The 17462-nt window shown below is 35.4% G+C and overlaps 1 protein-coding gene across 4 annotated transcripts in view; it reads left to right on the top strand.

The window, feature by feature from the left end:
- Positions 1-17462, top strand: part of LOC137250789 (potassium channel subfamily K member 1-like) — a 290326-nt gene that overhangs the window by 229111 nt on the left and 43753 nt on the right. For all 4 annotated transcript variants that reach the window (XM_067784280.1, XM_067784282.1, XM_067784283.1 and 1 more), the window contains one exon: positions 12071-12300. In XM_067784280.1, coding sequence (XP_067640381.1) covers positions 12071-12300 — 230 coding nt within the window. The remainder of the gene's footprint in view (positions 1-12070; positions 12301-17462) is intronic.

The following is a 17462-nucleotide window of genomic DNA, read 5'->3' as shown; positions in this document are numbered from 1 at the left end:
GTGATCCATGGTTAAATATTCATTAAGGACTTCGAAATATTTGTCTCTAAATGGGGTTTTCTTTCGAGGGATCGTTCGATGCTGATATACTGCTGTTGTGCTGCGGGTCGTGAATGACCGAGTGCCAGATTGGCTGGAAATTCCGATTTGAAAGGTAGTTTGACTTTCTAGCGTCCATCTTCTTCGCGAATTGTGGTCGTCCGGTAGAGTGCTTCTCAGTATTCATCATCTGCTGATCGTTGTTGGGTTTGGTGAACTTCTTCCTGTTCCCAAAATTGTCTCAAAAGTTGATTGATGGGGTCATCGGTGCATTCCGTGACATAAGTGCTGAAGGTTGATACCTTTTCAGCTACAAGGCCGCTTAATATCCATCCAAATATTGTGTTGTGGGCAAGTAATGTTCCACTCATATTCCGTCGGGGCCCTTCGGTGAGGATTTGCGGGGTGATATCGCTGCCGATTACCACATCGATTTTCCATGGTATCGAATACTGTGGATCGGCTAACGGTAATCGAGACAGTTCTTCGAGATCGATGCTTGAAACTCTGACTGTGGGCAAGGACTTAGTTAGTTTCGGCAAAATTATTGATTGCGCGTCTATCATTTGGGTTAAGTCTGCCGAGCAGAATGTTATCTGGCAGACTTTATTGGCATTTTTCACAACCGTTCCCCCCATTCCACATATCTGGTGGAGAGACTCTTTTGTGGGTAGACCAAGAAGCTGTTATATACGGGATGATACAAAAGTTTTTTGTGAACCTTGGTCTATTAGGGCACGAATTTTATGAAATTCGCCAGCATAGTATACTGATGCTACTGCTGTTGGTAGTAGGGTGGTTCCATGATTACTCGAAAAGAGTGTAGAAATCGGGTTTTTGTCCTGAGAATGTTGGGAGGAGGTGGCTCTTGCGGCTGCTTTCGATGTTGAGGGCCGTTCGTCGCCCGTTCTCCAAGGGGTGCCGACTTGGGCATTTTGAGCTCTGGGGTTTGGTTGTGATTGTTGGGGGTTGGGCTGCAAATGCAGTAGCGAATGATGGCGCTTTTGGCAATATACTCACGTGAAACTACTTTTACATTCGTTCTTGGGGTATGACGTTGACAAACAGTTTTCGCAATAACTTTTTTCTCTCATCTAGACAAATTAAATGAAAAAGGGCGGAGCCACGCTCATTTTGAAATTTCTTTTCTTTTTGTATTTTGTTGCACCATATCATTTCCGGAGTTGAATTTTGACATAATTTACTTATATACTGTAAATATATTAAATTTTTTGTTAAAATTTGACTTCAAGAACAATTTGTTTTTAAAAAGTGAGCGGTTCGTCATCCGATTTTGCTAATTTTTATTTAGCACATATATAGTAATAGAAGTAACGTTCCTGCCAAATTTCATCATGATATCTTCAACGACTGCGAAATTACAGCTTGCAAAACTTTTAAATTACCTTATTTTAAAAGTGGGCGGTGCCACGCCCATTGTCCAAAATTTTACTAATTTTCAATTCTGAGTCATAAGGTCAACCCACCTACCAAGTTTCATCGTTTTAGCAGTCTTTGGTAATGAATTATCGCACTTTCGGTTTTTCAAAAATTTCGATATCGAAAAAGTGGGCGTGGTTATAGTCCGATTTCGTTAATTTTAAATAGCGATCTGAGAGGAGTGCCCAGGAACTTACATACCAAATTTCATTAAGATACCTCAAAATTTACTCAAGTTATCGTGTTCACGGACAGACAGACGGGCGGACGGACGGACATGACTAAATGGATTTATTTTGTCGCCCAGATCATTTTGATATATAGAAGTCTATATCTATCTCGATTAATTTATGTCGTTACGGGGTAAATACGAAAAAAATTAATAAAAAATTAACATGGCTGGCACGAATTTTGTAATTGAAATTAAAGTAACTTCCTGATAAGCTACAAGCTTGAAACTGGGAATATAGTTCAGAATCCGATGACAATGCAATAATAAGAAAAAAATAGCCGCTAGGTGGCGCAAGGATCGGGATATTCACAAAAATCGTATTTGTAGTCCGATTTGGCTCATATTTGGAACACATAAACATACAAGAATAGAAAGCGACCTATGAAAAAAATCGCCGCTGGGTGGCGCAAGGATCGGGATATTCACAAAAATCGTATTTGTGGTCTGATTTGGTTCATATTTGGAACACATAATAAATAAGAGAATAGAAAGCGATATATGAAAAAGATCGCCGCTAGGTGGCGAAAGGATCGATATATTCACAAAAATCGTATTTGTGGTCCTATTTGGCTGATATTTGGAACACATAATAAATACGAGAATAGAAAGCGACCTATGAAAAAATCGCAGATAGGTGGCGCAAGGATCGAGATATTCACAAAAATCGTATTGATTCTCCAACTCCTTTTACAGTTGCTGGATCTTTAATTCACTTAACTTTCCCATGTCAATTTGTATTCGAAATCTTTGGACTTTATTCAAAAATTCCTCTTTTGACACCAATTGTAACGAATTTAGGGAATTCCGATTTTTATACACCTTCTGCTAACGTTCGAATCGCTAAACTGTTGAATAAATCACTCCAATATTCAGTATTGCAAACTGGTCTTTATTTACATTGCTTTGGGAGTAGTACTTCACAGTTATACTTCACAACCAATAGCGTGTTCAAATCAAAACTGATTCGTTATTACTCAGCTTGTGCTGATTTTATACTCTCGGTTTCCTCGTTCACCCATATCTCCTAAGGTCTAGTAATTTCGCGAACGGTTGTAGCTCATGCTTGGTTAGTTACCAGCTATACATATATATATCTGTAGTCCACGCCTCTCCCATAACCATAAGCGTGTGTATGTGTGAGTAACTACTTCGGCTGATGACTACATATTTATGTCGTTGCCTTGTATGTATGTGTGTAATGATGAATGATGTATTTATATACACAAGTGTGGCTGCTTCATGTTTTTATTGTTCCGTGATTATTTACTAACAGTCAACATTCGCCACAATAATATTATGTGATAAGATACAATATGATATTATATATGGGGTAAAGTATATCAACCGTTCCACGTAAAAAGCTTCATCGCTTCGATTTGAATGAAATTTGGTGAAATTGCTGTGCTATATAGTAGTGTTAATTTCACTTAAGTTCGCTCCTAAATTTTGGATGGTTACGGAGATATAAGCGTCTGAATTCTCAATTTTTTTTGTGGAAGCCTTTTTTCTATAAATCATAAATCGTGTAATTGGCTTTCTAAGAAGAAATTAATAAAACGGTTTCTAAAGTATTTTTCCATTCTTTTCGAATATAAATATAAAAAAAAAATTTTGCAAAATTTTAGTAAAAATTTTATCAAAACAATTTTTTTTTTAATTTTTTCAAAGAGGGGCATTTTTCATATTTTTATTTTTAAATAAAAGATTTATATTTTTCCTTGGCACGCGAAAATTTCTTTAATACATTATTATTTTAAACATATAGAGTTCCAGCTAAAATTCACCCATAAATTTTATAATTTTTTTTTTTTATATTTTTTTTTTCAAGTTTGAACATTTTATGTATTTTTATTTCTATTTTTAAATAAAAGCTTGATATTTTTCCTTTAAAATGATACCTATCTTGTTATGCTGCCCGAAAATGTCTTTGATACATTTTTTTTTTTAACATAGAGGTACAGATAAAAATTCACCCACATAATGCCATTATATTAATTTTATAATCACTTGAACACCTGTATATTATTCTGTGTATAAAACCATTTTATTTATTTCATTCTACAGGTTGTACTTACAGACTATTGCTAGTTTAGTGAATAAATTTAATCTAAAATTGTACATACTGGCATTAAAATCTATTCAGTTCAAAGTCAATATAGTAGAGTTGTACATACAAATTTTTTTTTTTTTTTTTTTTTTGGGAAATTCTTGGCTGCTAGTATGAAGGGAAAATCTTTTTACTTCAAGCTGTGTTGTAGAAGCAGGAATAAATGAATGAAATTTTTGTGTTCCAGGTATTGGTTTAGCTGAATGAAAACGATCTTTTAATTCGTTTCCTGTTTTTGCATGACTCTCCTTAGAACTGAACAAAATCTCTGTTTGAAGTAAGTTTCCTTTGGCCCACTGATAAAAAGAATCGCAATTAAGAAAAAGAATCGCAATTAAGAATTTGACTATCCGGTGAAGCTTGTGAACTGGCACGCCTTGCAAGTCTTTTCAAGTTTCCACCTATTCCATCACATGCGCCTTTGCCATGTGCAATGCCATTCTGCTGGAATACCGAAATCTTCCTCGTGATGTACAAGATTTTGAAAGTTATACTTGTTTTTAAAATGTTCTGCTGCCCCGTCAGTAAAGTATATAATTCTGATAACTTTGAAGTTGTTAGTTAAGTATGTACTTCATCAGTAGTTGTTGGAAAGCGTATACAGCTACTGTGTCATGTTTCAGACTATCTGATAAAATTGCCATACTTTTATGTGAAACAGTATTTCCTTCCTTATAATAAAAAACGACAGTGAATATCGTCATCTGGTCATTATTCCAGTGAAAAGATTGTGCAGCATTTTGAGCAATGCAAGAGTAATTTTCAGCGAAGTCACATGTTACGAGAAATTCGCCTTCTTTTAGGGTTTCTCTTCTATCTTTGAAAAAGCTCGACTGTTGTTTGGCAATATATGAATGAGGTTTTAACCTGTAAATGCGATCGCATAGTTCTTCCACAAAATCTTCCAAATTAGAAACTATAGTGCGTAATGTACATCTTTCCTTTGAAAATAAAAAAAAAAAACTAGTTAAAGCGCGCATAAAAAAATTTATGCATTTATCTGTACCTCTATGTTAAAAAAAAATGTATCAAAGAAATTTTTGGGCAGCATAACAAGATAACGTTAGCTTAATGTGAAAATGTGCTAAGTCACTTTTTTTGAAATATTGTATTTTAATGCAGTTTTAAAACTGAATTCAAAATACATCGATCACAAAAAAAAAATATTTAAATTTTTAATTTTTACGTGCTGTGGGCAATGATGTGTAAATGTGCTAAGTCGTCAGCTGTTAAAAAAAATGTGCTAAGTCAACCTGTCAATAATATCAATCTGAATTACTAGTCATTTCTTTGTGCGCGCATTTTATTTATTTATTTAATTCATTCAGTCTAAAAGTACATGCTTTGTTGTTGTTGTATTAACGATAAAGACACTCCCCGAGGGCTTTGGGGAGTGTTACCGATGTTGATGGCCCTTTGCCGGATATAGATCGGGTACGTTCCGGTAAAAAAGCACTATTAAGGTACTACTAGCTCGACCATCTCGGGAACGATTTATATGAATACATTAAACCTTCTGGGCTATTCCGCCCTCCCCACTTCCCAGTTCCATGAGGAACTTGGGGTCGCCAGAGCCTCGGCTGTCAATGAAACAGGATTCGCCACGGTTAGGTGAGGTTGACAATTGGGTTGGAGAAGCTATATATTGCGCTGGCAACCCCTTGAGAGGGCTGCGAACACAACCCCTTGAAATTGGATTCACCCAATTGAGACAGGCCTTTGGTGTTTGATAAATGCTTTCCGCCGACTTTAATCTACTTCAATTCTTACATGTCGACGACTGCATTCTTTCTTACAGACTAGTTAAAAATAGAAAACAATTCAAGCTTAAACTTATATAAGATGTAATTAAAATTAATAACACTACTGAATCGATTTGCTATATGTATGGTCCTAGTTATAGGGTCATTTATAGCATAATTCGTTTCATGAGTTATTTCGATAAATAATCTATTATTCCGAAGATCACGCAGTGGAATATATGGAATGAACAAAGTAGATAAATCAGAGCAATTTATGCTCAAGTTTATTACATTATAGGCAAGCATGAGTGAGATAAAATTTCTTCTGTCATGCAAAGCCTGAAGAACAAGCAATTTATGACTGCTGGTATATGATGGGAGGCCGTCTGGCCAGTGAAGCATAAAGCAATTTTGTAAAAATTGTTGGAACTTTCTCAATTTTATAGGAGTTAGATTCATAGAAAGGATTCCATATTATTGAGCACTATTCAATGCCACTTCTGACCAAGGATATATATATTAAGTGCCTTCAACGTCATAGGGTCCTTAAAGTCACTGGTGTTACGTCTACTGAACCCAACCATTGCAACAAATTTTGAAACAACGAAATCAATGTGAATAGAAAAAGAGAGTTTGGAGTAAAAAATTACAACCAAGTCTTTACTCACTTGACAATGATTAAGAGATTTAGCATTTAGTTTGTAGATAAAGTATGTGGCAGTTGCCTTTATGGAATAAGACACAACACAGCATTTGTTTGAATTTAAAAATAAGTTATTGTCTGCGCATCATCCGGCAAAATCGTCCAGATCAGAACCGTTAGAAATAAAATAAAAAATAAATGTAAGGCGCGATAACCTCCGAGGAGATTTTAGGCCGAACTTCTCTTCCAATGTACGTCGTGCTCCTTTTTTTTAATTTTTCCAACAAATTGGCAGGACGGGACCTACATGTTTTATACCGACTCCGAACGGCGTCTGCGAGGCAGATGAGTTTTCACTGAGAGCTTTTCATGGCAGAAATACACTCGGAGTGCTTGCCAAACACTGCCGAGGGGCGACCCCGCTTACAAAAATTTTCTTCTAATTGAAAAACCTTATTTCTAAAATTTTGATGTTGCTTTGCCCGGGGTGGGAACCTAGGGCATTCGGTGTGGTAGGCAGAGCAGGCTACCATCACACCACGGTGGTCGCCAATAGTTAGAAATAGTTTGACAAATAAATAGTATTTTTTGTGAAATATATAGTTAAAGTGTTATATTTCAATCATTAAAGGGGAGGAGCGGTGGGGAAACATATTGAGTAAAAGTCAGGAGAAAAAATTTGTTTTGAGTGAGAAAATTGTGCGAAGTCATAAAATAGCCGCTGGGTTAGCATACATGATTTTTATTTATATTTTTTAAAGCTTCTACACTCAAAAGTATTGCTACTAAGTTATCTTCATTCACAGATTTGAAAAAAAGGTTATTTCAAAAATTATTCGTCTCCTGTAAAATTCGTAAAAAGTGACTTAGCACATTTTCACATTAAGCTAACGATATGTATCATTTTAAAGGAAAATAGCAAGCTTTTATTTAAAAATAGAAATAAAAATACATAAAATGTTCAAACTTGAAAAAAAAATAAAAAATAAAAATTATAAAATTTATGGGTGAATTTTAGCTGGAACTCTATATGTTTAAAATAAAAGTGTACTAAAGAAATGTTCGCATGCCAAAATAAAATAGGTATCATTTTAAAGGAAAAATATCAAGCTTTTATCTAAAAAGAAAAATAAAAATATGAAAAATGCCCCTCTTTGAAAAAAAAAAAAAAAATTTTTGATAAAATTTTTACTAAAATTTTTCTAAAAAATTTGTTTATTCTTATATTCGAAAAGAATGGAATCAATACTTTAAAAACCGTTTTATTCATTTCTTCTTAGAAAGCCAATTACACGACTTATGATTTATAGAAAAAAGGCTTCCACAAAAAAAATTGAGAATTCAGACGCTTATATCTCCGTAACCATTCAAAATTTAGGAGCGAACTTAAGTGAAATTAGCGCTACTATATAGCACAGCAATTTCACCAAATTTCGTTCAAATCGAAGCGATGAAGCTTTTTAAGTGGAACGGTTAATATACTTTACTCCATATGTATATGAAAATCAATACTAGAATATATAATTACCCTGTTGCAGAACTTTGCAGCAGTAATGAATATACTTAGTAATGGTAATTGGTCAACTAAAAGTTTTAGGGTAATTAAAAAATTTAATTATGGAGTACAATTACTTTTTACTAGTACTTGGTAATGAATACATCTTTTTTCAATTCCTGATCAATTATTTCAAATACTTTCAATTACTTTCAATTCTTTCTTTCTAAAAGATACAAAGGAGTTCGGGTAACGGAATTTCACGCTTTTATTTTCTCCAGCATCAAAGAAATCGCACGATACGAGGTCACCCTGTCGGAAACCTTGTATAGTTTCGAACGGCAAGCAGAGGTCCTTCCCATTGCAGGGAAACCAAATGTAGACATAGCGGCATATAGGCAACTTTTCGTGCTGTCGAAGGCAGTCTTAATAGAATCCCTGTTCTTGTGGTCTGGGCAGAGAACACTTAGATTACAGTCTCAAATATTTTGAAAAGAAGCTGATGCATGCGTCTTACCAACTTCTCGCCGTCATACTTGAATAGCTCTGCGGTCAGTCCATCAGCGCCTGCGGCCTTGTTCTTCTATTGGCGGCCGCTCCGCCTACCACATCGATCCTGGGTTTAAGCTCCAGGCAAAGCAACATAAAAAGTATAGTAACACGTTTTTTCAATTAGCAAACAGATTTTGTATGTGGGATCGCCCTTCGGCTATAATTTGGCAACCACTGGAAACCCATCTGCCTTGTAGCTCCCATTCGGGGTCGGCGTAAAACATGCACGTCCCGCCCGCCGATTTGTAGGGAAAATTAAAGGAGTTCGTCATGGTCGGGTGGGGGAACAATAAATCCGTCATCATCGATTGCGGGCTCGGGTTCATTATCCCTGGGCGGTGCATCGCTGTTTCCATTTAGGAGAGCAGAGAAGGGTTCCCTCTATAATATATGTTCTCTCTAGACATCGGTTACATGGTCGCCGTTTTCGTTCTTACAGGGGTTTGCCCGGTACTTAAAACCTTCTGTCTGTCGCCGATTTTTTTATTAAATTTATTTTTAAATGAACGAACATTATTCCTGGTGGCTAGCAGCTGAAACTCCTTCCACACACGCCTTTCTGTCTCTGCCTTTTTCTTTCTGTAAAGGCGTCTCGCTTCCCTTTTCAACTCGTGGTGGCGTTTACACATTCTTCTTGTTGCGTTCGCTTCCAACGTAGCCCTGTAGGCAGCGTCTTTCCTTTCGGTTGCAACATGGCATTTTTCACCGTACCAGTTATTTTTTCGTGGTCGCCGGTAACCAATTTTTTCCTCGGCGGCGCATGAAATGCTTTTGAAATGCTGCTCCATGCCATCAGGTTGACTTGTTGCGAAATTATTTGCAGTCTGTTCACCGATTGCAGTCTTTCGACGTCTAGGCGAAAATAATTAAATGTTAAAGTTAGATAATTTGCACTTGGGGCACGAATTTCGATACAATACTTTACTGTATCCATACCTTTTGGCATCGAGTATTTCGATCGTAATACATACCGTATCGTTTGGGTTCAGGGTTATGGCAGTCGCTTTTTCTCTGGGTTAACTGCCGACAAATGGTCTCACCAGGGGACTTTAAATCATTTTCCACCTGGTCCTTTCAGCGGACCTCCTCTGCTTTCATAGGCGAGTGCCGATAAAAATACTTTCTTAGCTGGAGCATCATCTGTTCATTCACATAACATGGCCTGGCCAGCGTAGCCGCTGTGTTTTAATTCGCTGGACTATATTTATATCTGCGTAAAGCTCGAACAGCTCACCATTAAATCTTCTTCGGTACTCACCGGCCCCAACGAGTAGCGGTTCGAAAATCTTTCGAATAACTTTTCTCTCAAACAGTCCCAGAGCCGCTAAATCTGATATTGTCATGGCATATGCTTCATACACACAAAATAAAATAATTTTAAAAAAGTTTTAAGTTAAACAGTTTTATTGAAAACAATACTTACATGAAGTAATAATAATACTACAAACTAGAATATAATTAGGCAGGTCCTAGGTACTAGTCATCACACTCCTCATCAATCTAGGGCGTTGACCAGAGAATTAAATGAAAGCGTAGGACGCGTAAAATTTCTAAAAATGTGAGACGTAGCATAACCGTATTAAGGTTCAGTTGGTCTTACTTATGACTATGAATAGAAATTTGACGCGTCCAACGCTTTTATTTAATTGTCTGATCAACGCCCTAGATTGATGAGGAGTGTGATGACTAGTACCTAGGACCTAGCTAATTATTTTCTAGCTTTTAGTATTATTATTACTTCATGTAAGTATTTTTTCAATAAAATCGTTTAATTTAATTTTTTTTTTAATTATTTTATTTTCAAGTTTTTAGTCTTTATTTAATTGCTTATTATTTCTCATTCTATTTAGTTCATTTAGTGACTCATTATTACAAGGACTCATTCCTAACAATTTGTTATAATCTAAGTCCTCAATACATAATCCTTTCAAAGACTTTACTCAACTCGGCGCCACGAATGCTTGTCCCTCCTCGAACTCCAAAATATTTTGATGTCACTTCTACTGGACTGTATGTAATATTTGTTCCAAATATGAGCCGACTCGGGCATGATAGGTCGTTTTATATTCATGTACATATGTATTATGTGAACCAAATCGGACCACAAATACGATTTTATAAAATATTTCGATCCATGAGGCACCTAGCGGCGATTTTTTTCATGGGTCGGTTTCTATTCTTGTATGTATTACGTGTTCCAAATATGAGCCAAATCGGGCCACAAATACGATTTTTTGAAATATTTAGATCCATGCGCCACATATAGGAGTTTTTTTCTTATTATTGCATTGTCATCGGGTTCTGAACTATATTCCAAGTTTCGAGCTTGTAGCTTATCGGGAAGTTATTTAAATTTCAATTACAAAATTCGTGCCGGCCAGCCAGTCAAGTCAAGCTAAATAAAACCATTTAAAAAACCGTTTAAATTAAAAAACTTATCCATCAAATAGACCGCTCTATATGCTTGTTTCTCTATAATTTATAGCGCGAATTGAGGGAAACTTTTTTAAGAATACTGATGAATACTTTTTTAAAATAAGAATTATTAATTTTTAAGGGCTTAGCAAATCTATGTAACCCTATTCATCATCTTATCCGCTTATGAGCAGATAGGTAAGTTGATAATCAGATGACGTGGTTCGTAAGATTTTATTTGATATGAAAATATGTTAAATAGGTATTTACACAAACCAAACTTGACCGAAGACCAATGATCAAGTCCGAATTGAGAGGAAAGTAACGTCTTAATATTTCAGTAAAAAATCTAAACTAAGAGTCGATTTTTCTTCTCAATTCATCACCAATACTTTGAGTATCGATTCATTTTAATTGGATAGTACCCGATACTGAAATTAGTACCTTATCCATACTTTGCATTTGATATCGTGTCCCTATTTGAACATGATTATTTATAGAGCTAACTGTGAAAGTTTGACAATCTATTTGGCACAGCTAAATCGGAAATTTTTGTCCACCAAACAAAATATGTACGCACGCAAATTTTCAATTATAAAAGCTTAATAATACTATGTACAAACACACACCAAATTGGCAATTTAAACCATTTAGGCAATTTCTTACGCAATTTGTAATATAATAAATTGTAATAATAAATTGGCAATTTAAAAAAAAATTGCGTAATAAATTGTTTCAAACTGCAAATGCAACTTTGTAAAAAAGCGTGTTTATTGAGTAGATTTAAACGTCAGTTACGCACGGCTCAACTATATGGTTGGCTCATCTCATCATCTCATTTGTTTGTTTTTTTTTTATTTCACTGGAGTAGGGATTGTCAAAAGAAGATAGCAAACTCAAAATGAAACCAAAACATTGAACACATTTTCTTACAACACACAAAAATTTCAAATTCAAAATTCCAATCGCCTAATACCAACACGCACATTTTGACAGTCTGAACAAAGGTATGTTGTTGCTGCAGAGATGAGCCAACCAGCTATCAAATTACTATTGTGTAAGCTAAATTGTGTTGTATGAACACCACTCAATTTAAATCGAAATTGCGTCAATTTATTTTTCTGTTTGAACATAGTATAAGCCTAGCACCTTTCGTATAACTACCATGGACTATGTTTCCAAATATGCGAGTACAAATGAGATTTTGAATTTCCTTGAGTTATATGCAGAGCTTATGAAATTTGCATATTGCAATTAAATTAATCAAGCTTTCTATACCAAAGTTTCGCACTATACAACCTTATCAAATTTATGTATGTATGTATATTTACGTAAGTAATTATATGCCAACATTTACAAGTAAATATTCAAATTAATAAATCAAAATTTCACTTTATTTCCACAGCATGCTATTGGGCGCTTTCCCTATTGGCACCAAATCCGGTGCAAACAACTCGACAAGCAACAACAAAAATGGCAAATGCAAATTTCTTTTGCTCTGCGGTGGATATATTCTATTTTTGATTTTGGGAGCCGCGATGTTTTCAGCGATAGAAGCACCAAAAATCGATGCGATTTCAAAACGTGTACAAAGTTTTCGAAAGCAATTTCTGCAAAGTAATGCATGTTTAAATGGTGAGTGAGTCTATATGCATAAGTAAGTTTTTCTATCCTAATATATATAGTTCTTCCATACGTGTGTTTGTGACTGAACTCCTAATCTACAGCTGGATGGAATTGATGAAATTTTCTGCGTGTATTCAAGGGGATATGAGGATGCTTTAGATTCACAGTTTGGTCCGTTTCTTATCTTTCCGGGAAGTTAATCAGGGGCCGACCTGTTCTAAAAAAAAATAATTTATGATGCGATATGCTTGAGACTTGGTACAGGGGTACCTCTTTATCAATATGTGTGAAACTTTTCTTTCCGGGTGATCTCAAAAGGCGTTTTCACAAAATGGCTGTCAAATAGGAGGTGTTAATCAGGGTTTTGACAAGAATAAGATCGTATATGGACAGGTATACGAAAAGGCTTGAAAAAGAAGAAGAAGATGAGAGACACGAGTGGTAGTGGGAGGCGGAGAGAAACAGAGTGGTGAGAGTAACCTAGAGAAGAAACAGAGATGAGGAATAGCGGGAGGGAAAGGGTATACCTCTCCCGAGAGGTGAGAAGAGAAAGAGGAAAATGACAGACACGAGTGGGAATTGGAGGCGGAGAGAAAGAAAATGGTGAGAGTAACCTAGAGAAGAGAAGGATATGGATAGGGAGGTTGAGGAGTTAAGTGAGAGTAGAAGAAGTGGAAGGGGAAGATACGGAGAAAAGACAGGAATAAAAAATGGAGGGGAGAAGCCACTATAGGAAAAATTCCTATTTCTATATCTGGTATGAGTGAATGCGATTTTAAAGGCTATACATGCATTAGTTTCATAGTGGTTTATAAAAACAAAGATATTGAAGTCGGCGGGTCAAGTGAAGCAGGTATTCCGTACTTAGAATAGAGATGTGAGAATGAGAATGGGAGTGAGAGTGGGAGATAAAGTAGAAAATAATGGGATAGGGAGTGAGGAGTGAAAGCGAGGTTACTTTTGAGATGTAGGCAAACCAATTTCGGGCAGAAAAAAGTCTGCCGGGAATATATTTTTTACTAGCTTTACCCGGCGTACGTTGCAACGCCCGAGATCGAATGAATGTTGCGTTATTTTTTCTGTTCTGTTTGCTGATAATTTAGTTTATTGTTCTGTAAATTCAATTGAGTTTTGTACGCATATTTAGTGAAATTTTCGTTTAAAAAATTTTATTATTGTATCTTATTGTAATGCAATTGTGTACACAATATTCAGGCCTGTTCTGAATTCCGACTCCGATCAATTTTTTTGGAATCGAAATAGATTGGTGTTCTCAATTTCGATTCCGACCAAAAATTATCGGTTTGAAAAGTATTGCCTCTGAGCAGTCGGAATGAAAATTAATTGGCAGATTATACACAAATGTTGCGATATTTGTCTTTCAAATATTTTTTTTTAATTCTTCATATTATTTGGAAGAGTTGTATGTATTTTTTTGTTTAAATTTGAGTTAAATTGGCATAATAAATCTTTCTTTAAAAACTTCTATCAAGAAATCTATAGGCAAACAAATCGATGCTGATCGAAATGAACTCGACCTGTTCTGAATTCCGATCCAGCGCATTTACGATTCGCACGCACAGTAGCACGTCTTCTTGCGTCTGCGCATCCAAAAACCATATTTGCAGGCATTTTTTAATTAAAATAAAATTTTATGATACTTAAAACAAAACCCATAAACAAAAACAGCTGATTAAACTCGTTACCGAATCGGAATGAAAACGATTCGAAATCGACTTCGAATCGATTTTTTACAATCGGAATTGAGAACACCAAATAGAAACCGAGTCGAAATCAATGTCGTTTTACTTTTCATTCCGAGTCGGAATTCAGAACAGGCCTGATTGTGACGAATATTAGTGACACTAAGAGATACTCACATCACTAATCTGATACTATGTAAATAAAGCCACAACAACAATAAAGCAAGCTGCCACACTTGTATGTACGTAAACAAATTAATCATTCAGGCCTGTTCTGGATTCCGATTCCGATCAATTTTTTCGGAATCGAAATGGATTGGTGTTCTCAATTTCGATTCCGACCAAAAATTGTCGGTTTGAAAAGTATTGCCTCTGAGCAGTCGGAATGAAAATTAATTGGCAGATTATACACAAATGTTGCGATATTTGTCTTTCAAATAATTTTTTTTAAATTCCTCATTTTATTTGGAAGAGTTGTGTGTATTTTTTGTTTAAATTTAAGTTAAATTGGCATAATAAATCTTTCTTTAAAAACTTCTATCAAGAAATCTATTAGGCAAACAAATCGATACTGATCGAAATGAAGTCGACCTGTTCTGAATTCCGATCCAGCGCATTTTTACGATTCGCACGCACAATAGCACGTCTTCTTGCGTCTGCGCATCCAAAAACCATATCTGCAGGCATTTTTTAATTAAAATAAAATTTTATGATACTTAAAACAAAACACATAAACAAAAACAGCTGATTAAACTGGTTACCGAATCGGAATGAAAACGATTCGAAATCGACTTCGAATCGATTTTTTACAATCGGAATTGAGAACACCAAATAGAAACCGAGTCGAAATCAATGTCGTTTTACTTTTCATTCCGAGTCGGAATTCAGAACAGGCCTGATTATGTTTACACATATGTCCATACAAACAGCGGAGAGAAACGCACAAACACGTGCATATATCTGAGATACTCCCAAAAGTAGGCAATCATCGGTGGAAGTATTTATTTATTTATTTATTTATTTAAGCCAATCAGCATACAAATCTTATAGGCTATTTAGACATATATATATATATATATATAGTAAACAATAATACAACATTTCAATACTTTTTTTATAAAGAGTAGTTAAAGACTTTAAAAACCGATCTTTCGAGCCTGAAAAATCTATCTCGATAAATCTGGCAATTATGTAGAACTCAATTAAGACTCTAGTAATTGGAGCATTTTTCACATAAAGAGCTTTAGAAATACCAACATGGAAGAACTCGGAGCTACGCAGAGCTCTAGTTGGAATGTTTATTAGAATCCTTTCAAGGAGCACGGGGCAATCAACAACACCCCGAAACAAATCAAAAATGAACGACAGCGACAAAATTGGTCTCCTGCTCTGCAATGATTTTAAACTAATCAATAAGCATCGCGTTTCGTAAGTCGGAATAGGCTCCGAGAAAGGTAAGTTGCGTAATGCAAATTTTAAAAATACCTTTTGGATCCGTTCAATTCTTATAATATGGCAACTGTAGTATGGCGACCAAATGAAATAGGCATACTCAAGCTTGGAACGCACAAATGCCGAAAATAACAGCTTAAGCGTATAAGGGTCGGCAAAATCCGAGCTATGACGCCTAACAAAAGCCAGCATGGCATACGATTTTGAAATGCAAAGGTTAATATGGCTTGCAAAAGTAAATTTCGAGTCGAAAATTACTCCTAAGTCTTTAATTTCACTTACCCGCGACAAGGGCGTATTAAATATATGATATAAGGTATCAATGATATTCATACGTTTCGAAAAAGTAATATGAAAACACTTACCTATGTTGAGTGTTAGCCGATTATTTTTACACCAGTTACTTAATTTATCCAAATCTAATTGCATCAATTCAGAATCATGAATGCTATTGATTATAGAATATATTTTAAGGTCATCCGCGTACAGCAGAAATCTTACTATAGAAAAGCAAGAGCAAATGTCATTGATAAACAAAGCAAAGAAAATTGGGCCGAGAATGCTTCCTTGTGGAACACCAGAGCAGGCGACGAACGGAAGAGATCTAACATTTTCAACCACCACCATACAGTGACGATTATATAAGTAGGATTCAATCCATCTCAGGAAGACAGAATGGAATCCCATCAGGGCTAGTTTTTTATTCACAATTGAATGTGAAATCCGATCAAATGCTTTAGAAAAGTCAGTATACACTGTGTCAACTGGACATCCTGACTGAAAGGCTGCGATGCAGTCATCAACTAAAATAGCCAAGTTAGACATAGTTGAGCGTCCCGGAAAAAAACCATGCTGTTCTGGACATACGATATTCTTGACAAAGGAAAGTAGTTTCTCTTGAATAATGCATTCGAAGAGCTTTGTTGTGGCGGAAAGTTTTGAAGTAGGCCTATAATTGCTAACGTCGTTTTTATTACCACTCCTGAAAATAGGTGAGATCAGAGCTAATTTCCAAGCGTCAATAAAGGTACCCGAAGATAAGGAATATTTAAAAATAAACAAGAGTGGATAAGCTAGGGTATCGCACTGTTTGAACACAATTACAGACAAACCATCACCATCGGTATTTGACGAGGGTTTAAGTCGAAAAATGCCCCTAACGACATCGTCATTAGACAACACAAGGTTCCCAAAATCAAAAGCAGAATGTGTGTTAAAACAAATGTCGTCACAATTGCCAGAATCGGATACAAAATTTGCCGTAAAATATTCGGAAAAAAAATTTGCCGTATCCACAGGAGTATCAACCACTTTGTCGCCGAGGAAAATAGATGATGGAATATTAGATACAGCCTTCTTCGAGTTAACGAAATTCCAAAATGATTTTGGATTTTATTTTAAGTTTTCTTCACAATTTAAAATGTAATTTCTGTGTAAAATTTATCAAGGCACGCAAATTTCTTTTCACACTCTTTATACTTATCGTAAAAAGCCCTATTTTCACTGTTTTTAAATTTACGGAAGAATTTATTTTTCAAATTGTATTTAATTGTCACTACTGTTTGTTGTAAGTTTTGTTTTGCAAATTGTAGTGCAAATTTATACATACTATATCGGTAGATGTGTTTACAAAAGAGATTTTAAATGTAAAAATAATTCGGATGATTTTTGCTTTATTTGCTGACATTATATTTTCGGAAACTCACCTCGGAAAATAACTAATTCTGTCAAAGATATATACTTTCATTATTTCGGTTTCCGTGTAAAAAATCTCGATAAATCTTGGACACCTCATTTTATTTGCGCCTCCTGTAGATTAACTTTAATGAGATGGGTATCGGGTGTCATAACATGAAGTTTGGTGTTCCAATGATGTGAACTGAACCCTTTAACCACGACCAGTGCTATTTTTGCGTGATAGACTTTAAAGGTAAAACGAGAAAAAAGAGGAAATAAATAAGTTATCCAAATGTGGCATCAGCTAAAAAACCAAAACTACATGACCATACCTTACCC

Source organism: Eurosta solidaginis, chromosome 4 (genome assembly GCF_040869045.1).
Source record: "Eurosta solidaginis isolate ZX-2024a chromosome 4, ASM4086904v1, whole genome shotgun sequence".
Lineage (NCBI taxonomy): Eukaryota > Metazoa > Arthropoda > Insecta > Diptera > Tephritidae > Eurosta > Eurosta solidaginis.
The sequence above is the reverse complement of the archived record's forward strand: the minus strand, read 5'-3'. Positions and strand labels throughout refer to the sequence as shown.